The 24,448-nt window shown below is 41.8% G+C and overlaps 1 protein-coding gene across 4 annotated transcripts in view; it reads right to left on the bottom strand.

The window, feature by feature from the left end:
- Positions 1-7,954: 7,954 nt before the first annotated feature.
- Positions 7,955-24,448, bottom strand: part of SEMA6A (semaphorin 6A) — a 120,242-nt gene continuing 103,748 nt past the window's right edge. For all 4 annotated transcript variants that reach the window (XM_030467069.1, XM_030467071.1, XM_030467068.1 and 1 more), the window contains one exon: positions 7,955-12,091. In XM_030467069.1, the coding sequence (XP_030322929.1) occupies positions 10,902-12,091 (1,190 nt within the window). In that variant the 3' untranslated portion in view covers positions 7,955-10,901. The remainder of the gene's footprint in view (positions 12,092-24,448) is intronic.

Genomic DNA, 24,448 nt, shown 5'->3' with positions numbered 1-24,448 from the left:
GCAGGTCAGCCCCTGGCTGGAAACACACCTCTCTAGGCAAGGCAGTGTGGTGGTCTGCAGAGACCCCCCTGGAGTCACCTGCTCTCCTAGTGGGGCAGCATTCTGTTTCCTTCCCCGCTCTCATACCAGCAGCTTCCCTTTTTAGTCTTCCAACCTGCAGGAAGGGATGTTTTTTTGTTCCTGCCTCCTTTTGCTTGAAACAGAAGTTCCCACATGCCTGCCCTATTTCGAAACTCTTCACAAAAGAGAATTCTTTTCCTTTCACCCCTACCCCCCACCTTTTTTATTTTTTTTTTTTTTTCCCTTTCTCTGTTTCTGCCACCTGGCTCTGTGGGCTCTGTAGCTGTGCCTTTTCTCAAAGCTGAAACCTTTTGGGAGGAGAATGTAGATGAGAGCCACCTGGGACCTTGTGACCCCTCATCCCAGCTGCTGGTTTGCAGCTAGCCAGAAACAAACTGGCTTCAGTCCTCACTTTGCCTGATCATAAAATAGGTCATCCAGCCTATTTTCCATCAAAGTCATCCCATTTGGGCAGGTATCAAAATAAGGGGAAAAGGAGAGAAAAGAAGGACTTGAAAAGGAACAGCATGATTAAAACCCCTTTTGAACTACATGAAGGTTCCCTGCATCCTCCATATCAGGTTGAAAGCACCTGTGAATGCCCATGGGCTTCCAGGCTGGGAGAGAGCAAGAGCCACTTTTGTGCAACCATGGCTTAAGAGAACCAGCACCCTTGCTGGTGGCAGATCCCTGCACTCACAGTCATCCCCCTCCCTGCTGCACCCAAAGCACCCCACAGGAGAATTGGGAACTCTCAGGCTCTTTCCTGTCCCTTGTCACCCTTGTGGGGTGAAGGTCCTACAGATATGCCAAATCCAAAATCATGTTGGTCTTTACTTCAGTACCAGCAATACATAAAAGTAAGGGAAGATACCACAACAGAGCATTGCCTGGGTGACCAATGGTGATGGGGCAACTTTTCATTACTAGATTTAAAGCATTAGGGAAAGGCCACATACATCTTTTTCTAGACCAGGGACTAGTTTATACTTTCTCTTGTAAAATGTAGTCACATAATCCAAAGAGGATACATTGTTTCTTATTGGTTTTATTACAACTCTGATTGTGATAAAATCCTTCCCAGCAGAGTAGCAGCTAGTAGCTCAATCTTCAGGTAGACTTTTTTTCTTACTTTCATTGCAAAATTAAGTTGAACAAAAAAAGCTACTGAGTTGCATTTGTTATACAAATTTATACAAATTTAAAAGCAAATACTCTGGAGACTATTTAATTTTCTGCTTGTCAGCCTAATGCATTTCATATTCTGTGTTCAAGTATCAGAGAAGATCTGGTATCATCTGTGATTATGGGTGAGACTGGCTTCTGGACAGTCTAAATAAGCTGTGTGGTGAGCAGGCTACACTGGAGACATACTCAAAGCAGCACTGGTGTTGCAGGCTGACTAATTGACAACTCTTCATCTCTGCATTGATATTTAGTACAAATTACATCATATAGGGTTTTAAATTTCTAAATGCAGAGGTATTGCAGTTAGGAGGCATTTAAAGGCATAAGTTACACTAAAGGAGAGCTGTTTCAATGTAGCCATGAATTATTTAAATCTTCAGTAACTGGGCACCCAGAATAAATAGTTTAGGACAGTGGGTATGTGTGATGCATTTCTACTCAATGTTTATGTAACCACAGCACATCTCTGTAGGCTTGATTACCTGCTGGTTTTAAAGATGAAATCTCATCAAAATGCATTTTAGTTCTCTTAGTACAGCAGAGCCAGCACAGCAGAGGATGAGCTGATGTTTTGCAGGCTGCAACAGCCAGCATCAGCCCTTAATACACGCGGTGTTTGGCCTGTGCTGTGCTCATAAAGATGAGCTGACATCTCAAGACTTAGTTCTGAGATTCTGTCTCCTCCCCACAACATTCAGCCCTGTTTGTCAGCTACCTGCAGCAAACAAACACTCCAGAGACCTTTTCCAGGGCAAATCACCAGCTTGCTACTGTCCCAGGTTCTTCTCTAGGACCATCCACAGGAACAAGGTGGCAAAATATCCTCATATACAGTGATGGCCTATCTTGCAAATCAATTTCTTGTAAAATACCTTGTGAGAAATTAGGCATGCCCTCACCACTAGCCATGCTGAGGCTTGGGGCCTGTTCTTCTGGGTCTGTTGCCTTTCATGCTCTGCTGTAATGCTCAGTTGGACCAAAGTGCTCTTTTAATGGGACATAACGCTGGACAGAACCACACGAGTCTGTGTGCCACTTTGCAGCTGGGGGGATGAAGGACAAGCTTGCAGCACTTCACGGGGTCACATTCTGTCTGCCTAAGGACCTCAGGGTACCAAGGCCTTGAGAATAGTCAAGGGCCAGGGGAAGAGTTTTATACATACATATTTCTACAGTTTTTTACCATTTATAGGAAATGCACCTAATACTATGTCACTATTATAATCTATGAGAGTAACGCAACTAATGAAAGGAGTATGCAGCTGGGTAGATTCAGACAGAGATACTGTTTATACAGCTGAATCACCCCATTTAGAAACTTTGTGTTTCTTCTGATGCTCTGCTAGCACACAGAGAAGGGCAAAGTTCTTCTCTCAGAAGGGCAGATTACTAGGCTTTAAGTAAGCGGAAGATTTGAACACGTGTCTGATCTTCCCATGATAAACATCTCTGATTAGCATTGCAGGTGTTGGTTTCTGCTTGACTCCTGTTGATTTATGTTGGGTAGCACAGGCTCCTTACAGCTGAGAAAATATATTGGAGTCAGGCATGAGGATTGTCTGAAACCTGAAATTTGGCTCTGAGAATTTTCATTGGTTTTTCCTTATTCTGAAACCACAGTGCTACAGATGAAAAGACTTGGTTTCAAACAAAACTTTTCTCTCTGTTTAGGGAAGGCATTTGTTTATCAAAGAGAAAAGTGGTCTTCAGATTGTGGGCTGCTGTTGTACAGACTTGTTTTGTTCTTGTGATACCATCAAAAGGTAAAATTGGCTAGCGGTATCATACAACACACTTGAAAAAAAAAGGGGGGGGAGAGGTCAGGAGGAACACTCTCTGGCACACACAAGTCCTTGAACTTCCACAAAGAGATATCACGTTACATTTTGCAGTGTTTCCTAGGAAACCATTTTAGTGTAAAAGGAACTCTTTGTCTCCTGCTCTTTGCAAAATTGTTTGAACCTCCATATCTCATAAAAGGTTGCTTCACAGGCAATTTATGCAGCATTTAAAAAAGCTAAATCTGCAGTTTGCTGCACCATGAGAGGCAATATCTTTATCAGCAGCCTGAATACTTTAGATTGTATGTTCTGAATTGATAAGATCATGTAATCGTTTCTAAAAGTAAGAGAAATAAAATCTTCATGTATTCTTTTTTTTATTATTTTTATTTTCCAACATGCTGTGATTTTCTCTACACATCAAGACAGTATTAAAAAAAAAAAAGAGAGAGAGAGAGAAAGGCAGAAATTGTTTTGGGAAGCTCTTATCAGTACCTTTATACTAGCATGTTGGCTGAGGCAAAGGTACATTTTGTTTTTTTTTCCTTTGGCCACAGTAGAGGCTGGAACAGGATTTCCGCAAGCACGGCTCTGACTCCCTGCAGCTATTGCGTGGCTGTGCCTGCGTGCTGATATGTGCCACCTGCCAGCCCAAATCCTGCAGGCTGGAGCAAAGGATGTGTCTGCCCTGAATTACCTGTGCCCTTCACTCCCACAGGCTGAGCACCATAGCTGAGGAAGGCTCATCTCCAGAATGGGGCAGTTTCTGAGCTGGTGGCAGCTTGCCACATGAGGTGCAGCCTGACCCCAGGGGGTGGCTGCCCAGGAGGGTGCAGCTGTCCTGGTCCTGGGCTGCAAATGGGGTCGAAGTCCTCAGGCCAGAGATTGAGCTGCATTTTCTCTGATCTCTTTGCCAGTTACCTTTTGTTATTTATCATCTTCGTTCAAATCCAGCATTAGATGCCTGCTATTTCATCTTAAGGAGGATGAATATGAGGGCATGCAGTGCCTCCACCCCTGCCAGCAGGCTGGCCTGTGCTTCCCCGGCACTTTGCTTAAAGAGCTGACCTAATGAGTTTTGTTCCCTCCTGTAGTCCCTGTCATTTATAGTTGCTATAATTTCCTGTCATAGCTACTTCCCCCCCGCCCCCCGCCTTGTGCTGTTGCAGAGTTCAGCTATATGGCTGATGTGATCTGACTGCAGCCTGCTAGATTTGTCTTTGTCTTAATGTATTATTTATGATGCTATTATTCCTTGCAGTGGACTGCCAGCCACACTCTGCATACAGTTGCTGGTCTTCCAAATGCACCATGGCTAGCAAAAGAAAACATAGATCTAATTGAATTAACAATGGTGCTGTTAGCCTTAATAGAGTCTGTCATGAAACACTAAGCAGATGTGACAATGATCTTGGTTAGTTATATTTTTGTTCCTACTTTCAGTCACTGTACCTGTTAGCCAGATCAGTGGGGAGGATAATTCTCCTTTGCTGATCAGTAATTGCTCTTATCTAGACATGTGGCAATCGCTTTGGACTGATGGTTGAAATAAGCAAAGGACTTGAATAGCAGAAAGTTTTATATTCTGAAAGTAAACTTGGCTAATTAAAACAAGATACAGATGGTACTGCCACCTAGCAATTTTCACCTCACTCGCTCTGACTCCAATTATAGCCCTTCCCTACTGACTTACACTGTTTAAATTACAAAGTCAGTGGATAGATGACTATTTACCTGTTTCTATTCATACAAAGAAGTCTAACGCATCATTGTTCTCCTGCACAAGGCATGTGATGATGGTCTTAGTACCTACTCTGAAAAGAAAAGAATATCCACTTTATAAAAAAAAGGGGGGGAAAGTAATAAAAAGACCACTTAGAGACTCATTAGCATACAACTAGTATCAGCAGGAAGCATACAAGTATTACACACACAGTGTGTTTCTCTAACACTTGTTGGTTGGAGCAGGTGTCATACTTCTGGGAAATTAACTTTAATTGGATAAACAGAAAACTGGCCTTAACTAAGTCAGTCAAACTCCTCTTCTTAGCTTATTACTTTCTTTAAGCACTCTGAAACACTTGATGTTGATCCCTTGAGTGATTTTCACTTCTTCCCAGGGCAAATCATGTTTATAATGACAGGTTAGACAGACAGCCATCAAGAATGGATTAGGTTTGCTTCATCCAGCCTCAGTGCAGTGGGGTACACAAGACTACCACTTGAGGTCCTCCACATTGCTTTAAGTGAGCTTTGGAAGCAGGCTTTAGGGAGCAAGAATCCATGTCCATTCCTGGGAGAGAGCATGGACTAATTCTCCTATGCTAATTCTGTGATAGAAGAATGAGCTGGAACTGCATCCCAGAGATTACTCTGGCCAAAAGCTGGAACACTGTTCTTGGTGTCGATTCATTACTGTTCTGGCACTTTATTCTGGCACCCTCTTTCATGCAAAACTATCGCCATCCTGCTGGCAGTAACATGCACTGACCTGCCCACGGTTTTTCTGATTGTCTGTATTTTTTCGTGTTAGCAGCTTTTGGGAGCAAAATATTCCCTGCTGAAGAAGATACAGCTGGGTAGGATTTGCAGCTATCTTTGAAATGACACTTTTGTGTAGTTTGAAAAGTTATGCCTGTTGGTGGGAAAGGGCAGAGTCAGGGTGGTGGACCAGGTTTATTTACAGTGACCTGTTGTTTTGTCTCATTCAGACGGCTTCCATTTTGTGTAAAAATTATGTATGCAAATTAATGTATACATTATTAGAAAGGAACTTCCATGCTTTCTTGGTGACATGCTAAATGAAGTAAACATGAGTACCACTATAACAATGAATAAAGTGACACTGACTTGACAGAAGTGCTCAAAGTACCCCTGCTTTCTTCTGGTGATCTCTGCTCCTTTCAATGCAAGGAGTTTCTGCAGTGTGGCCCTGGCAGTTCCCGCAGGGGATGGATCTCATGATGCAAAGACAGGAGATACCTCAGATGTCTTCTTCCCTGATAAAAGCTACTATGTAGGGGGCTGAGGGCACTGTCTCTTCTGGAGAGGGAGGTTGGTGGAGGGACAATTACTTGGTGAGGTGCTTTTGTTGGTGACTGTGCTGCACTGGGCTGGCCAAGATCCCATCAGATCAGTGGGTTGTAATCCACCCTGTTTCCTTCCATTCCTCTCCTGGTGATTTCTCCACGGCTTTATGGTAAGACAGGTCTCTGTCAGAGACTATGTGTGTGGCAGAGCAGAAGTGCACATTTGGGGAGGTGTTGGGAGGGAATATTGTTTCAAAATGCTAGGTTCACACCTTTCCTTAGACAGAAATTTGTGGCCACACAAGCAGAGCTGTCACAGACCCCACGTGGCTCGTGCATAAAGGCATCCTCCTTCCCACCCTCCCTCATTCATGCCCATGCTTTTAATGGACCTTCCTTTCTCTGGTAACAGATGAAGGAACTCTGCAAAGGAGGCAGCCAGTACGGACTCTGGAGGTGTTCTTGGGCCCTGTCCTTCAGGAAGCAGCCTGCAGTTGTTTAAAGAGGCATATAAACACTAATGTTAAAACTGAGGTATGTTAATCTTTGAACGGCTTCTTTTGAACAGTGCTGCTCATATGAGTCATTTCAAACTTGGACAAATTAGCTCCAGAGAGGACTGTTTGCAGGATAAATGTGGCAGAGTGTGGAGCACTGGGTGACCATAAAGTGTCTCCCATCCCCAACCTAGGGGCCATTCAGCATCCCTTGGGGCAGCCTGCTGGGTTCTGCCCATGGCAGGTATCATTTCCATGTCCACATCACACATCTGCAGGTCAGTGTGCCTGGCTCAAAGCACACCTGCACAGAGACATGTCCATGGGCAAAGTACTGCAAAACCATATTTGCAATGCTCTGCTCCTCTCTGTCACTGCCATGCCAAAGCTACCACCTCCAGTGCCCTGGTGACCTTCTGGGCTAAGAGAGGAAGACAGAGCTGTAATGGGAGCCTTCCCAACCAACAAGTAGAGCATGGTCAGATTTTGTGACTATTGTTCTTATATCATGTCCCTAAGCAACTCCACTTTCTGCTGAGCCAGTGTTGGGATTATCTGTGGTGCAAGGTGGTGTACAGTCCAGAGAGAGGTGTCCTAGTAGGGCAGGAAATCCCTAATATGACCTGAGCAAAGGTAAATTACTGAATCAGATCCTTCGTTTCTATGGGGCCACACAGAGCTTTTGTCACAGAACAAAATCATGGAGCCCAGTAATTAACATAACTAAGCATCTAGTATTTACCTGTACTGTAGTGTCTGAGCATAAGTGATCCACAGTTACAAAAAATCAGTGTGGAGATCACAGGTATGTTTTAAGGACTCCCAGGACTATGGAAATTAGATTCTTCTGTTTTTTATTGGTTTACTACCATTTTCTTGTAGAATTAAAAGTCTCAGACAACATCCTCAAGAGCAGGCTTATAAAGCACAATAGATTTATGGCTGCTAAAAGAAAACACAGGCTCCTCTATTATTAATATGCAAAGCCTGGAGGTGAAGTCACATCTGTATGATGATCTATTTTGGTGGACCACACATGCTTAAAACCCAGCCTTGATCTTTTTAAACTATCAAGGCTGCTATAAATATTTGATGATGGAACAAACTCATAAAAAGAAAATGCAGACTATGAATAGCAGGAGAGCAAATGTGTGATTCACTTTTTAATTACCACCACCTTACTCTAAAGTCAAGCTCCTCTTCCGTGAGAGACTGAAAGTAACTGATTTCTTTCTCAGCATACCCCAAACTAAATTATCAGCATTGCATTTGTTTGTATATTTCAAGGAAATGCATGTCATCATAGAAACAAAACAACCAGGGACACAAAAAATAAGGTAGAACAGTCTGGTTTTATTACCATACGTAATCAAGAGCTTTTATTTCACTTTTCTCCTCCTTCTGTCTTTTTTTTTTTTTTTTTTTTTTTTTTTTTTTTACAACATACATTAAGTTGTGATTCAGATGTTAGGGGGATGTGGAAATGAGGGGAAAGTGGTGACACCACAATACTTTACAACTTTACAACAAATGAGAGTCTGAATTTGTTGTATCTACCAGTGTATAGCAAGGGTGGAAAGCAAAGGCACACATAGGTTCATGAACCCCTCAAAACAAAGGGTGGAAGGGAACAGGGAGTGGGAAAGCACAAAAACAGGAGACCCACCAAGTACAAAATGAAAGTTTCAAGGTCAGCCCGATAACTGGTGTGGTGTACATCATGAAGGCAGATGGCTGCACAAGCTGTTGCCATGATTATTTGCCTCTTTGTTTTTGGGAGAATGCTTTCTAGAGTAATATCAATGGGACCTGTGCATTTGGTGTTCCAGGGGTTTGCAGCTTGGTAAAAACATTGTGAGTTGGTTCTTTTTTTAAAAAAATGACCTTGCTACCTACTGTTTTCAAAGGGTTTTCGGTTTGTTTTTATTAAAACAACAACATTCCTTTGGATACAGAACTATCTACTCCAGTCTGCATAGTTCACTAAGGGTGAACAAAACTGTTTCAAAAAAGAAGCCATGATGAAATGAAAGAACATGCAAGCACCCTTGTTACACACTTTGGTCTAGACCATCCAGATTTTATATATAACATCTATAAGCTAATGGACTTAAAGTCTGTCTTTTCAGTCATTCTGAAACAAAACCAAAACCCTGACAAACAAATGGAAGTATAAAATTTTAAAAACCAAATTGAAACAGAAACAACCACCTTACTCAAACATACTGTTCAGTAGAGATATATATATATATATAAAAAGCTTAGAAGCGATCCCCATCGTTTTTCTACAGTATGTTGACACAGTTATTTTAACAGATTAAAAACACATCTACGTTTTTGCATAAACTGAAAGACTGGAAAGGAACTTACACACCTGCGCGCGTGCACGCACACACACGACACACACACTTGTGCACGCGCACACTCCCACGCTAGTTACATGCACAGTCACACCAAAGAAACAAAGGAAAAAAAACCCCATTTTTCCCCAAAGAAGTATATGCAGCATCCTTCTGGAGTAGCAGGTAGCTACAGCAGAAGCCTGCCTGCCTGTCCTAGCCCTGTGTGCCCTGCATGCTCTGGGATGTGCTGCTGGGCTCTTTTTTGGGGCTTAGCCCCCCTATCTGGCACACAACCCCTCCCAGGGGACACACCATCCCTGTGGGTGAGGGTGTTGGTCACTTCCCTGCTGCTCAGTGACAATGATCCCCACGCTGCTGGGTGGTAAAGAGCAAGAGGGAGGTGGGGGACCGCGGGACTGCCAGCATGGTACTTTGGGAGCATTGCTGCTTGTGGGTGGTTTTGAGAGAGGACTTGGCACAGCTATGTCAGATTGAAGCAGAGGATATGGTGCTAGCCTAATTTCTTGAATGACACAGGGTTATGACAATAACCACCATGTGTGTTTTTGAATGTCTTTAATCCAGTTCTTGAAGGGGCTTGGAGGAGGAAGTATCAATAAATATTTGCATTACTCAAAGGGGAAAAGAAAAAGGTTTTACATACTACAGCTCACAAGTATACACAACTGAGGGTGTAAGGCACAAATTTACATGTGGAAGAAAACAGGCTATTCACAGATATATTCCCACGAAAAACCCGTGTGATAAGACCATAATTTATGCATGGTAACAGCCGGCATATTAACTAGTTCACACTGTTTGAGGATTTTGTTTGCCGTCTCACATGCAAGGTGAAATGAGATGGCACATCACAAGCTGGTGCCTTCACAGAAAGTATTAGCTACTGACAAAGCCATGTTGATAGCAATGGTGCACAAATGTGCAGCGTTTAGGAGTTTCTCTTGCAGTTGCGTTAGAAGTTATGAACTTGCAGTATTTGTTGCTGTCTTAGGTCAGAGGCCCAGTCAGCTAATTAGCTGAGAGACTTAAATAGATATCCCCTTTTTTTTTCAGCTAATCAGGCAGTCCAGGCACAAAGTTCAGAATTCCAGCTCCAATTTAACTCAGTGAATTCATTGGAAAAATAAAAGAGTTTTAATTACTCCAGTTAATGGGTTTCACGTTAAATAGGTATAACTTTCAAGGTACTTCTGAAGAGCTGCTCACAGGATGATATGCAGAAGTAATTTCCTTAGGAAAAACAAAAGTTGAACAATAAATAAGAGGAGTTACTTGCGTTAACAGTCACGTTATTTATTAAAAGAGAAGAGTAGCAGAAATCTATGACATAGCTTGCCCAGCATGGCATTTAACTGCTTTAACCAAATGGCTGTAACACTGACGGGCATCATTTCACAGTACCTGCACGCAGTAAACTTCTGCCATTGTTAAGTCAGAGTTAGCTTTGTCAATGGATTTTTTTTTCTTTCTTTTTTTTTTTTTTTTTGTTTTTTTTTTTTTGTTTTGTTTTGTTTTGTTTTGTTTTTTGTTTGTTTGCTTCTTTCTTTCTTTCTTTCGTTCTTTCTTTCATTCTTTTTCCTCTTTTTAAAATGTGTTTATTTTTTGTAATTATTTGTTTAGCTTTTCAGAGCACTCCTTCCCAGGAATTCCTTCAGGAATGCACTGTGCAGCTGAGGGAAGGGTGAAATGTCAAATTATCTTTCACCTGTGTGCTTTTGGCTCAATGTTTGTGATGGAGGGTTAGTCTTTTGAGCAAAGAACTGGTGGGTTGTGGGGGTTAGTCCTGCAGTTGCAAACCTTCAACCATGGGTCATATGGCTCAGGTTTAAAAAAATATTCCACTTTTCCCAGAGAGCAGAAATCCAACACATCTTCAGCTTGCAACAAACCATCTTCTCAGAGGAGCAAGTGATAACAGTTGCAGAACAGTGGCTTTCAAGGGCAACGTCTGCTTAATTGTCCTCCCTCCCCCACCCCCTCTGATTATGTACATGCATCATTGGGCTTCATGGACATGGAGAGTGGAGCAAAAGAAGGTTTGGGAGGTACGTCTGGCTTTAGCGAGGGTGTGCGTTTCAACCCTGACCTTGTCAGTGAGTTGTAGGTGTTGAGACTTGGCTGCCGAGATACAGTCACGGCCTGTGCCTGAGCAGCATGGACTTGTATGGAGTCCACCCGCTGCGGGGCTGGAGGCGGGTTGTCACCCCGGCCAAAACTCTGATTGCGGGACAGGTGGGACGAGTTGGAGGAGTTGGTATTGTTTCTTTTGAGGGTCGACGCCTGGTGACTTCTTGTGAGCGAGTTAGAAGGGTAGCTTCTCTTGTAGTCCATGTTGTAAGCAGAAGAGTGCATCTCCAGCCTCTTGTTCAGCCCGCTCTGTGACAGTGAGGTGCCTGGGGGCCCGAGGGAAGCTTCCCGCTGGGGTACTTTTGGAGGCATGCTGTCGAGATTTTCTACCAGGTTAACCCCATGGCTGGGGCTTTTGCTGCTGAGATGATCCTTGATAGTTTTGTATTCAAGGGTGGCATTCTGGTCCTCCACAGACATCTGAGCCCCATCGCTCATTTTTGGCTGGTCAACATACTCGTGCTGGTAGCCTTGCTGGGCTATGGGCAGGACAACAACACTGGGAATGTGGCTAGGAGAAGCCCTGAGTGGCAGGTCAGTTGGGATCACAGGGGAGGCCATCGGAGGAATATCTTTTGTGCAGGCATTGATAAGGTTCTGGTTTCTCTCCCATTCTCTGCTGCCACGGCTGGGTTTTCTCTTCTGTTGCAGGGTTGGGGTGGACTCAGGGGTTGGCAGGGCGGCCAGGTCCAGATGGTGCTGGTCAGCTTTGATTAACATCTTCGCAGTGCTGCCTGGGGTAGTCAGCTTGCCATTGTGCATCAGAGGCGTGAGGATGGCCTCAGGCTTTGGCTCCTTGGACTGAGCATCCCCAAAGAGACCACTGAGCTTGGTAACACTGCTCATGGAGCCGCGGCGGGAATGAGCCAGCTCCTTCTCTTTCCTCTGCACTACAGTCACATCCCGGCGGCGGTGGTCGCAGATGCAGTACACAATGATTCCTGAAAAGACGGCCCCCATGACAAAAGCAAGAATAACAGCAATGGCCAAGAGGGTGACTGGCACCAGTTGATCATGACCCTTCAGGTAACTCTCACGAATCACTCCTGCAATAAACAGCATACAGTGGTTAAAAACAATTGGGGCAGGGAAAAGCTACTTGTCGTTAACCACTTTGTTTGAAGACACACCCTGGAAGGTTTGTTCATATTTGCAAAGCAATTTTTTAGCAGCTTTCCCAAACTTGGAGACATGCTGTGCCTGCCTGTTACATCTTGCATGCACAGCCTTGGGCTGTCAGTACAGCTTTCAGATCTGGAGGTGAAGACTACAAAGTTCAGGAGGCAAGTAAGAATTTAATTGTAGGGCAAGTGCAATCCTTGCCCTGGGCAACTCACAACTGACTTCAGCAGGTCAGTGCTATTATTTCTCCTCTTCTGACATAGTGCTCATTCCTCCTCTCTCTCCATCTGATCTCTCCTCAGCCAATACCATCCATTTTTACTATAGTAAACTGTTCATACTGAAAAACCTTTAAAAGGAAGAGAGGAGACAGAAGCTCTGCAAATACTAGAGAAGTGCATCCCACATTGTTTAAGGCTTCTTTGATTGTCATTCTGTTATCTTTGTTATGTGTTTTAAAATCAGTGTCATATGCCTGAGCTTCAGGAGCATCCTTAAATAACTACAGAAGATAAAGCACAGTTCTGAAATCTATTGAGTCTGCTAGATGACTACCCTTGCTATTTTAATTCTAAAAGCTCTTTCTTGTTTTCAACACAGGAATAGCTTGACCTCTGTGCTGAAGCCTATGCTTTCTCAGCTGAAAGCCCTGACTCTTACGGCCTCATCTTGTGGTCCTTGCATTGTGGTCAGAGATCACTGCCAAATTTTACTTGGCCCTTGAAGCGCTCACTGACAGAAAAGGAGTCTTTGGCAGAGTGCACCTCCTCCATCTGAAGTTCCAAATACAGCATTAATCAATACCCTGAATTTCTGTAAAAAGTCGTTTTTTCTGACATAGCTGGGCACCAAGCCAGCAGTACTAATGAAACACAAGCACAAAGCCTCTAGTTTGTATTTTTTTCTCCCCCGTTTCTGGTTTTGTTCTTAGTGCTTAACAAGGAGCAGCCACAGCCTGACAAGTTGTTGAAGGAACAGCTCTCCCATCTTTCTTTCTAGAGAGGGCTCAAGTGCCAGGGCATTAAAAACTCCACATACTCCAAGGAAATGTAATCCTTATCCTTATTACAGGAGAGAGAGGGAGACAGAAAATGTACCTCCAAGGCTCTCCTGAGGCTTCCTGAAGTTACAAAACTTTCATATTGTCAACCACCTCCTTCTAAAATAATGTAATCTCAGGTACTTGGCAGACAAAGTATTAGTAGCCCAGAATCAGAACAAAATGCAAAATACTCCTCAGAAAACTATGTTAAAAGAGAAATGAAAAGTTACCACTATCTCATAGAAACTTTTGATGAGTATTCTGGCCAGCTATAGTACTGCTTCTATGGCATATATTTTTCTGTCCCAATCAAATTGCAGCATTTAGGTAGACAAGGGATATTTTTACAAGACAGGAATTTTACATTTAAAAGCAAAGTAGCTCCTGAAATCATAAACCCCTGTGTGTGACATCATAGCTCGTTGCCACAGAAATCACTGTGCTGTGACAAATAGAGGATTATGATTTCAAATGGAGAATAAATAGCAATAGCGGATGATGGCTTAAGAAAACATGATCCTGCATTCATATAAATGTCTTAATAGAAAAAAAAACAGAGGAAAGAAAATATCAGAAAACAATATATAATTAGAAACTATCTTCAAATTAAGTGTTTCTAAGAGATCTCTCTTTCAAAGCCCACCAGCTTTTTAAGAGGCAGATTTTTCTACTCTTTGTCATCAGCACTTAACAAGTAGTGATAATACCTAGCCCTGTAATTTAAATCCACATACAAAATTACTGCACATAGCCCAGAGGCACAGCCTAGTGAATACAGCACAGTCAGCACTAACTGTGTTTCACTGCAAAGTTGTTGGTCTTCTGTGGACCTTATACTTGCTGATATTTAGGAATCTGAGACCATGCTTATTTACATTTGTAAAACTGATTGAAGTAATTAACTGGAGAATCAGATGGTGGGAATGATGGTCAGGGAAGCGTTTAGTCTTATCCAGAAATGCATTTATGGGCATGAAGTTAAGGAAAGCTTCAACTCAAAAAGCCTAATTCTATGGACAGCTTCCATGCACAAACTTCTCAGAGATATACCCTTTTGAGCACTTAAATGAATGGTTTCTGCATGAAAAAGGCTCAAAATCCCAGATCCCTACCTACCTAAGGATGCATTTACCTAAGTACCTACAGTCAATGCCAGTGTGAGTGCATGAAAGGAAAATTATGCCTTACTAGCTTAATATCCTACTATGTACAGACTGGGGGACAAGAGGCTGAAGCGCAGCCCTGCAGAACGGGACTTGGCAGTTTTGATTTAATAATCTTACTTGGCAGTAAGTTCAATACACATCCACAATGTACCCTGGCAGCCAACAGGGCCAACCATATTAAAATATTAGGATGTATCCAAAGCAAGGCAACAAACATGGTGACAAGACAAGACATCAGGGATGACTGATGAGGAAGATGTTGTTTGTTCAGTTTATTGCTTAGCTCATTGCCAGCTAAAACTTCCTCAAGAAAGGGTGGGGAGAGGAAATGCTGATCTCTCTCTCAAATGCCTGGTGATAGTATGAGGGAATGGCTTAAAGGTCACATCCATGCCTGATACTTCCATCTGCCTAAGAGAAGCTGTTCTCCACTCTCAGCCTTCTGCTTTAGGATAGGTCCTACTCTGCAAATGACAGCCTTAAGCACAAACCTGCATCACAGCATACAAAAGCAGTATGAAATCTTAAGTCTTACCTTACCAGTGGATATTGAATCATTACAACTCACAATACAAAAAAAAAATTACAGCACAGTTCACACTGAGTGACCATACTTGTTCAAGAAACAGGTAGCTTAAATGATGTCATGCATGCTGTGGCTGTATTATCAGCAGAAATTTATGATGGTCTTAAAACAGCCTGATTCCAGCTAATTCTTCTTGGGCTCAAACCTTCCTGATGTTTATTATGTTTTCTATACTGGACCTAAAGGATATTTAACACTAGTGGCTTTGCTCTAGGGAGGTGGATCTTCTCTCAGCACAATGTCAGGTTAAATGATATAATTTATTTTTTATCATGGATCACATACATGTGCAAGCATGCACATGACAATGCAAACAATGACAACAACTATAACTTAAATGAAGCAAGATGAGGAAGATGAAGGAGCATGAAATGATGAACATTCAGCATCCTATTGTCATGACCACAAAGCGGTAAAAACTAATATGAAATGGGCTGATAATACTTCTGATTGTCAATCAACATCTCAAGCCTCTACCATCAGTAGTAACAGCATTCCCAGGCTGGGATGAATGGGCAAGTCTGTGATCCCAACTATGTCCCCAAAACAATCCTGTTTGAAAGCAAACAGATAGGAGAGTGTTCATGCCACTTCAGAAACTGCATTATGTGCACTTTTACCTATCCTGCAATTCCTAGAGAACAAAATACTCTGCAAGGCTAAGTCCAGCATAATTCATTAGTACTCATTATCCAGATAATTAAAATAGATTGAGAAAATAATAAAAAAATGTTTGGCCTACATTTTTGAAAGTAAAATATAGTATCCAGACTACCAGTTTGAAGAAATATCTGCTATTGAAAAGTCTTATAGGTATATATTATCTGACATCCTTCAAAGACATTAGGTACTAGAAAACTGACTGGGCTAGCTGCATAAAATGGCATGGAATGAGACTGTAAAATATGATTGATATAAAATCACTGTATTACTTTTATTCTATACTTAATTATAAAATAATTTTATTTTAAAAATATTGTGTCTAGCGCCTTCCTGTTTGCAACATATTCTTTTTAAGTGTGAAAATACATTCCTTATTTCATTCTTGTGGTCTGAGCTGCTCTTGACTGGTCTCTGTAGTACATGGAGACATATCACATGGATAATAAAGAGCTATTCTTTGCAAAGAGATATTGGTGACAAAATCACCTGTATTAACAGGGAAATGTCTGGTGGTAAAAACAGCAGTAAAGCTGAAAAAGCACTAAAGACACAGATGAGGTTAAACATTTGCATTTTCAGGGATCAGACCCTACATTTTCCTAATGCCACAACTAATGCAAACATTTCAAGCATCAAGTCTTCCATTTAAGTCAAGCTCTGTCCCTTGTCAATCACAACTGGGCTTATGACCTCAGGCTCTTCCTCCATGTGATGTACTATTATATCTGGCCACTCAAAGAGCCAGGCTCATAACCTGATATCTTTCACTCTTCATGGCCATTCTTATTCCCATAGACAACCTGAGCCTTCCTCCTCCACTAACTTTCTGTAATTTCATCCCATATCCTTTTGTCTGCATCTTCTAATGTCACCATTCATTTTTCTAGTCACTATGCCCTGTACTGTAACAGTCTGGAACAGGCAAAATCACCATTTCTCACTCTCCTAATGAGACACAAGACCTGATATGTTACTGTACTATTCTGCTATATATAATTCATTCTTTTTCCAGCAGAGCTTGTGGGTAAGGTACAAAATGTTGGCTGGTTGGTTAGTTAAGAGTACATTAAGAAAAAGGTTTCCAAACCTTCTGTTTCAACTCCGAGATTAGCTAGTGCTTGGACAAATCACACAAACAGTATTTATCTATCTTGTTCGCTAAAGATCATTGGAAGCACAGAAAAAGCAAGGGGACCTTAAATTTTACGCTAATAATACATGTGCTTTTTCTAAAGTTGACCTCTATATCTGCTCAAAAAACAAGTTACTAGCAAGATGTGCACAGTTCTGAAATTATAATTGTATGAAAACGCTGATGGGGCTGTTCTGAGCATGTTTTTCTCCTAATTCTAACAGGAAAGAACTTTGGAGGGCAGAAATGTAATTAGGATGAAAGAATCACATGGAGTAGAGTTGATCATTCTAAGGAACACATGATATGAGTGTAACTGAACAAGAATAATGAGTATCAGTACAACAGATTTCAATAAAGGAGGACAGATAAGTAAAGACATGGAGCTTCTCTGGCTTCATTTTTCAGATTCATTTTTCACTTGTGTTCAGAAATGTAAAAAAAGAGAGTCAGAGTAAAGAGAGTAAGAGTGCACCAAAAGAGAGAAAAGAGTTACAAATATTTAGGTTGGCTAAAGGAATTTGTCCCAGACTGCTTAATGAGCAGTCTAGGCAATTTCTAGACACTCTGCAGTATCTTGGAGAATGCTGGAGTAGGTATGGCCATCAAGAACTCTAAAAAAGGACAAGCATATTACCTGCCTTTGAGATGAGCTGAAGAAAGGACCTCACAAATGACAGACCTGCCAGTCTAATTTTTAGAACCAGAATGACATTAAATTAATTACATTAAATCAGAAAAAAAATCCTCTTTTGACAGGGAAAAATGGCTTACTTTTTATGGAGAAACATTAAGTATGATACCCTTTGATTTCTATTAAAGGCAGCTAAAACCTGCTGAAAATATGCAGTGGAAAAGTATTGATCAAAAGTCTACCTGGAAACAGATCTGAAGTAAGGTGTCTGCCACAGAAGAATACCAATTATTAGGCATATGCAGAAAGGAAACATCCACTCTAGGAGGGCCAGCAAAGAAATTCTGTTCGTTTAGAATGCACTGTGTAGAATGAAACATCCCAAGATAAAGCCTAAATATGTCTCATTTATGATCAGAGACAGAGATGACAGAACATCAAGTAGAGCCTCAGAGTCACATGTCTCTAATGGTTCTGGGTTACTCTTGACAGTAAGCAGAAACTGAAATTCCAGCTTAAAACCCTCACAAGTCCTTGATGAATGAAAACAAAAAAACTACTTCCCAGTGTGAATAGCTTAGTGTGAGGCTGTTTCAGTGACACAGTAGTCTGGGTGCTCCCATCTCTCACAATGTAGCTGAAATCTGAGAAATTAACAAGAGCAGTACAGAGAGCAATACCTGGTCCTACAACTGCAAGTTCCTATGTGTGAATAATGTAGTTACGTGTCACAAAAAATAGAACCATAGATTCACAGAATGGTTTCACTGGGAAGGGCCCTTAAAGATCACCTAGTTCCAACCCCCTTGCCATTGGGAGGGACATCTTTCCCTGGAGCAGCTTGATCAAAGATCAAGGCCATCCAACCTGGCCTTGAACACTGCCAGGGGTGGGAGAGCCACAGCCTCCCTGGGCAACTTCTTCTAGTGTCCTGCTACCCTCACAGGAAAGGAGTTCTTTGTAACATATAATCCAAATCTATCCTCTTTCAGTATGAAACCACTCCACATGGTACTGTTGCTACATGCAGTTGTAAAATATCTGTCTGCAGCTTTCCTGTAGGCTTCCTTCATGTACTGAAAAGGTGCTCAAAGGTGTCCCCAGAGCCTTCTATTCTCCAGGCTGAACAACCCCAACTGTCTTAGCCTGTCCTCATAGGAACAGTGCTCCAGCCCTCCGATCATCTTTGTGGCCCGCCTCTGGACTAATTCCAACAGCTCCATGTGCTTCTCACATTGGGAGCAGCAGAGCTGGACGCAGTACTCCAGTACTCACCCTTGTGAGACGCAGGGTCTCACAAGAGAAGAGTGGAGGGGAACAATCACCTCCCTCAACCTGCTGTCCATACATCTTTTGATGCAGCTCAGCATACAGTTGGCTTTCTGGGGTGCAGGCACACATTGCCAGCTCATTTTGAGCTTTTCATCAACAAACACTCCAAGTCCTCCTCAGGGCTACTCCTGAACCATTCTCTCAGGTGAGAACAAGGTCAGTTATAGCACCTCTCCTCTTTGGTTTCTCTATTCCTTGGAGAAGGAAGTAATTATCAATGAGTTCCAGCAATTTCTTGGCTTATTCCCTACTGTGTTGTCTCTCTAACAGGTATCAGAGTGGTTGAAGTTGAAGGTTGATGGGCTTGTAAATATGAGGCTCACCTAACTATAAAGAGCCTCATCTTCTCAATCTTCCTGGTTGGGTGCTCTATCGCAGACCCCCACTGTAATGTACCCTGTTCCTGCCTTCCCTTTAATCCTGACCCATATACTCTTGGTGGGATCCTCGTCCATTCCCAGGTGGAGCTCCACGGGCTCCAGCTGGTCAGTGATGCTGAGGACAAAGCCCATTCATCATATCCTCTGCCTCTCCTTCCTAAAGAGCCTGTCTCCTTCCATTCCAACACTCCAGTCATGTGATACATCCTACCATGTCTTCGTGAGGCCAATGAGATCACATCCCTGCAGGCACACACATATAACTCCTCTATAACTTCTCCTTTGTCCTCCATGCTATGTGCATTTGCATAGAGGCATTTAAGTTGGTACCCCTATTAAGCTGACTTACTGGCTTACTTAACCCCTTTCAGTTCAAGCACTACTGCTAGGTGTCATGTGGACACAGAGATACTCTGTCCCAGTAATGATGCATGGCTGTGAGAGATGTACCCTGGACCACCTGCTACGTTTACCAAGAATGCTCTGTGATCACCTCTGCAGGAAGCTGTCATTCTCCAGCTTTCCAAAATTGCCTATAGCAGGTGGTAAAGTGGTAACCCAAAATGGTGGCACACATGAAATGGAAACACAAAGCTGGGAATTGAAGAATAATGTTTTGGCAGGAAAGTGAGGGGATAGCTGTGAGTGATAAGGTAATATTTATGTCTAGACCACACATTAACATCAGTCAGGGAGTGAGTATCAGTGCTGTCCTAAACTCCCTCTCTCTGGCTAAATGACAATGAACCCACTTCTATCTCCAACGCCTACAAATTCATTTAAGAGTTTCCACAGAACAAGTTATTGTTCCAGAAAGGCACAGGGATTTCTTTACTAGTGTTATTTAAGGGGAAAACTTGCAGTTAATTTATTTCTCCAGTGAAAGCTTCTCTGTCTGATGCATTCCTCCCTTTGCTTAGACTTGCAAGAAATAACGGTATAGACTCATTATGAATGGAAGTTTTTATGGTCATCAGAATACCTTTTTTAAAATATCACTGAATAGGTTTTCAACATGCGTCTCCAGGTGTTACAACTGTGTTTACTAGCAGTCTCATGCTGCTAAAAGAGTGTTTTGACCCGAAAAATCGCTGCAGGTACTAACAAGTTTTCTTCCTCCTTTTTAACCAGCATTAGGAATAAAAAAATTCAGAAGAATCTTGAGTGGACACCCTGATCTGAAAGGACAGCAAATTCAGGAGTCACCAGAGTCTACCATGCATTTCTGTGATTTTATCTCATTGTTTCTCTTGAAGGAATGATTTCAAGGTTTGATATGAAAACCCACATTATAATCCTAGTGATTTTATGTCTGCCACTCTATTGGAATTGCTTTGCTGAAAACAGTAAGCTTTTTCCTTCATCCTCCTTCTGGCTGCAAAGACTTGTTCTGCTCACTCAGTGCAATTCTACCAATATTCTTTTCTAGACTCAGTTTCACCATCAAGAGAAGAACAGCTCAAGCATTCACAATTAAAGCTGCTTGCAAACAGTTGTGGATTTGTTTTCCCCCTCCTGTTACAGGAAAGCTGTATTGTTGATTAGAGAACGTGTGCAACTGTAAGCTTTCCATGACTGTGCTGACAATCTCTCTACCAGATTCTGCTCTATGGCTCCCAAAGCCCGTTACCCAAGCTAGCATACTGAGATATCTGGTAAACAAAAAGAAGATGTATGCACTTGGAAAGAAGAAATGAGCTTGGTAAAGAAAAAACCTTCAGTTACTAGAGGCCTGAGAATCATTAGAGGTATGAAGAGAAATTGCAATTCAAAACTATGAAATGAAAATCAATTTATAAATGTCTGAAGTAACACGTAACAAAGCCTTGAAAAGTTTCTAAACAATCAGATCAGCCATAGCCACATTTGTCAGGGTTTTTTTGACTCTTAATCAGAACTACTTCAGAAGAAATCCCTCCAGGATAGGTTCATCTATTGGTCTCCAAGGGTGATTTTGTTTCTCCTTTCAAATGGTCCAAATTATATCACCTCTCCTCTTTTGATGAATGACTGTCAACATGACTTTCTATAGAAAAAAGATATTTGTGATTTACTAGAACATGGAGATCAAGAGGTGGCTTTGCTCTCAATGGGAAGATGGAGAATTTTCATTCTTGTATTTTTCTAAAGCTTGTCAAGTTCACCAAGAAAGGGGAGAGAAATGACCCCCCCATATCCTTGTAAGATAAGCTGTGAGTTCTGTAGTACCATTTTCAGAATGGATTTAAATTATCTGGTTTTAATTAAATTATGAGCCTGCAACCCAATTTTTCTACATGGCACAGTGTCCATACAAAAACTACACCAGAACTATACCATGGCCACACTTGTAACTTTTGAGAAATTAGAAACAAGCAGTTATTTTTTCAAAAAAGTATTGTTATATTGGAAATTACAAGATCTGAACCAGCAGATTCAAGCTCAGACCACTACCCCCTCTCACCAAAATGAACAGGAAGCAGACAAGAAAAAGACTGGAATAGCAAAGTCTTAGAGCTTTTTAAAATTGTGTTACTTTTAAGTAGTATCTCTCCAAACAAATCAGTTTATTAAGCTTGCATGTCTGGAAGCAGGCTTGAGATACACAAAGTCCTGGATCTGTAATATAATGATATAGGCCACTATAGTCCTGAAGCCAGCTCCATGTTATTTGTCCCAGTGGCTAAGCTCAATGCCAGCTCATACACTAGAAAGCACTTTTTTCCCACTGGCAGGTGGTATGCAGCAGCTGATAATTTTGAACTTTCACAATTTCTGTACTTTCGTTCAACTATCACCCTTTCCCAGTGAGCAATGATAATTTTAGATGACTCTGTGTGATAGGGAATAAGCAGACATAGCAGATCCTCTAAAAAGAGTAAACCACAGGCATTCACAGTAGTTAAAAGAAGATGTATAAAATTCAAATGTCAAGGCAAAATAATTATTTGGAGGCTTTTCTCAGTAGAGACAAACTTTATGCTACTTTGCATGTTAAAACACAAGTTTCCTTTAAAGTCGGCTGCATTTCCTCTAATGACGTAAGAAAAGCTTAGTGCACATTCTGGGACCTTTCTACTATGCCTGGGATGAGTTTAAACATATCCAGCTGCTCTTTAGTAGTTTACTTCAGGGGATCTTTCACAGCTGGCTTAAACCAGATTTACATATGTTTGGCTGAATATTCATGATTTCAGGGCTCCAGAGATGTTGTTGCAGCCTGCGAAGTGAATCTCTCATCTCCACAGTTCCCATTTCACTGCATGGATCTCCTCTGATGGTGCAGAACAAATGCTGTGGGTTTTTTTTTTATCCCTGCTGTGGGCATTATGTATTCTGGGCAGCTCACTGCCTTTCTGGAAGCAGTTTTTATGAACAGTGTCAAGGAAAGAGAAGCTGTCACTAAGAAATTCTGTGGCTTTTCCTTTCCTTTTTTACAGCCTGTTTTGAACTATGGCCTTTCTGCACACAAGGGAAAAGTGAAGTTTGCTGAATGTCAACATAAGCAGCTCTGCTTAGCAGGCTGAAGCTCAAAGCAGACTTATGGAAGAATTGGAGTTAAATTTCAAACATTGCATACAAACTAAAAGCAAAAATTGTTTCCTCAACAGCTCTGATCTTCAAAGAAAAAAATGAAAATGCTAGTTTTGAGCATTTGTGACTGAACACGTTACAGCTAAAGTAACATAGCATCCATCTATTTAACATCTAAGACATTTACATACCTAAGACTGTACCCTATGTACCCTATTCCATGAGGTCCCTGAAAACTATTAAACTCTTGAAAAACTATGTGACCAAGCCAGCAATGTTTATTCATGCACACAGACTGCTGCTGGGTTGCTGTTGCAGGTTATGGACATAGCTGGACCCGAAATTAGGTCTGCTCTTACACAGAATAATGATGAAACCTCTTCTGTCATTACAATGCCAGCACTGTATATTTTGTGACAGAAAGCAAACACTGTGCATTAACTCTTCATTTCTCCTACACTCATGTATACTGCAGGTGTAGACAAAAGACCCAGACTTAAGAATTAAAACATTTCTTCAGTGATCAATAATATACAATACTGCTTCTTCTAGAAATATTTGGAGGGCTGGTTCTGTAAGCAAAAGTAGCTTATACAGATCTGATGTTAGGTTTATTGTTTCCTTCCATATTGTGGCACCATAGACTCATCTGCCTTTAAATAGAGTAATTGACTAAGGAATCGTTATGAGTTTGAAACACTGGCTTTAACAGTCAGCAAGATTAATTTTACTGGTAGTTCTTTACGTACATCTCAGTACTTTTTCAAATGTAAATTCAAGTGTAAAGCCTTCTTTTCTCTTGGTTACAGTTGCTCAAATCCAGTCTCTGGTAAAGCAAGCAGGGTTACTGCTGCCACATCCTGAGGTAAAAGACAGCTTTTTTCTAATGGACTTCTTGTTCTGGTGCTGCTATCATCTCTCTCTCCCTATATTTGATGTCTACAGTGGTGTCTTCCTTCATGCACCTCTGTCAAATTTATAGTTCCCTGCATTCTTTGACCTAATTTTTATCCCCTCCACACCTTGCTGCCACTGCATGTACATTTGCACGTTGGTGCCATTCATCTTCTTCTCTGTGAATTTTCTAGTGTGCTCAGTAGTTACTCTTGCCAGTCTGCATCCCTGAATGAGATGAACCTGTAGCTTTTCTCAGAGTACATACTGTAGCAAGCAGGTACCGATGCAACTTCAAGAAAGCTATCCCAGGGACCAGCAGCAACCTAGCCACAGTACTGTGTACAAACCAGTGTCTTCTCCAACACATTCAAAGCCCATCCAGACACCCTCTTGGCTGTCCAGATGCAGTACAGGCAGAGGTACCTGTATATTTGCCTTACCATGCATCTCACAAGCAACAGTGTTTCTGCAATACAATAGGTCCCCAGCCTTCCGCTCAGTTCTGGTACTGGGTCAAATACCAACTTTCTGGATTATTGTAGTGGTTGCTCAGTTCCTGCTCTTGCTCTTTCTTTAAGCCAATACTTTCCACTGCTGCAGGGAAATCAGGCAGCTTGCACAGGTTGGTGCTGTAACAAGGAAGACAGCTGGCTTTTTTTCTCATCTGTAGACTATTTCTCAAGCCATGTTTACTGATCTATAGATATACAAGTTTCCATGTGAGAGGCTAAAGCTTCAGTTTTTGCCTAACATTGAGACCCTAACAAATTCATAGAATCATAGAATCATAGAATTGGATGGGTTGGAAGGGACCTCAGAGATCATCAAGTCCAACCCTTTATCCACTACCACTGCAGTTAGTAGACCATGGCACTGAGTGCCACATCCAGTCTCTTTTTAAATATCTCCAGGGATGGAGAATCCACTACTTCCCGG

Source organism: Calypte anna, chromosome Z (genome assembly GCF_003957555.1).
Source record: "Calypte anna isolate BGI_N300 chromosome Z, bCalAnn1_v1.p, whole genome shotgun sequence".
In the NCBI taxonomy this organism is placed as follows: domain Eukaryota; kingdom Metazoa; phylum Chordata; class Aves; order Apodiformes; family Trochilidae; genus Calypte; species Calypte anna.
This window is presented reverse-complemented; position numbering and strand designations above follow the sequence as displayed.